General features: G+C 46.5%; 1 protein-coding gene across 1 annotated transcript; it reads right to left on the bottom strand.

Moving 5' to 3' along the window:
• Nucleotides 1-863, bottom strand: LOC108261988 (gamma-crystallin M2). The gene is made up of 3 exons (XM_053677353.1): nucleotides 849-863; nucleotides 419-730; nucleotides 1-324 (listed from the first exon to the last, which is right to left on the bottom strand). Exons 1-3 carry the CDS (start codon nucleotides 861-863, stop codon nucleotides 49-51), a joined length of 603 nt encoding a protein of 200 aa, XP_053533328.1. The 3' UTR covers nucleotides 1-48.

Below are 863 nucleotides of genomic sequence, written 5' to 3'. Positions count from 1 at the left end.
TTTTGATTATTCGAAATTTCTTTATTGTCAATTTAGCACAGTTTGCTTTTAATACCAGGAGTCCATGATGCGCCTCATGCTCATGAACCTCATGCCACCGTAGTCTCTGAAGTTCCTGTACTCTCCAGGCCTGAAGTACCACATCCTGCCTCTGTAGTGGGGCTGCTCGTACATGAGCCAGTGGCCGTCCATCACATGGCAGGACATGCAGCCGTTGGACCAGTGGTAACGATCCATGAAGGAATCGCAGTCGTCCGACATCTCATACATCTGACCCATGAAGTTGTCCCTCTCATAGATCCTCATTCTGTAGGATCCTCTGTGCTGTTTGGGAAGAGGACAAACACCGTCTTTTTAGGGTAAAAACACCTACTGGGATATATGTATCCTAAAAAGTATGTTACATCCAATACCATACCATGGGGATCATGCGGCAGGACCTGATGCAGTTGTTTCCCCAGCCCCACATGTTCATGTAGTCAGCGTACTCGCCCCTCCTCATGAAATACTGGTTTCCCATGAAGTTGGTGCGGTCGTAGACCATCCAGCAGCCGCTCTCCACCCTGCAGGAGTGGCAGCGGCTCATGTAAGAGTGCATATCGGAACAATCACCGGTGCACTCATAGGAGCGCCCCATGAAGTTCCTGTCCTCATAGAAGATAACCTGTTGGGTGAGGAGTTTCAGAATCAGTCTCACAAGAAGAGTATCAATGCTTTTGGTAGAAAGAACCTTTGAGCAAATTGAAAGTTGGGCACATTTGTTTATGCTACCTTAGAAGCATTGCAATGATCAACAATGAGCAACTATTTGAAATTAAACAAATGTTTAATGTTCTTGCAGTGTTTACCCTGCCCATGGTCAT

The sequence above is a fragment of the Ictalurus punctatus genome, chromosome 29 (genome assembly GCF_001660625.3).
Source record: "Ictalurus punctatus breed USDA103 chromosome 29, Coco_2.0, whole genome shotgun sequence".
NCBI lineage: Eukaryota > Metazoa > Chordata > Actinopteri > Siluriformes > Ictaluridae > Ictalurus > Ictalurus punctatus.
This window is presented reverse-complemented; position numbering and strand designations above follow the sequence as displayed.

Bases quoted from the DNA above. Each gene is read 5' to 3' on its own strand.
- LOC108261988 (XM_053677353.1), bottom strand. The intron at 325-418 runs GTATGGTATTGG...CTTCCCAAACAG, and splicing joins CCTGCCGCATGATCCCCATG to CACAGAGGATCCTACAGAAT.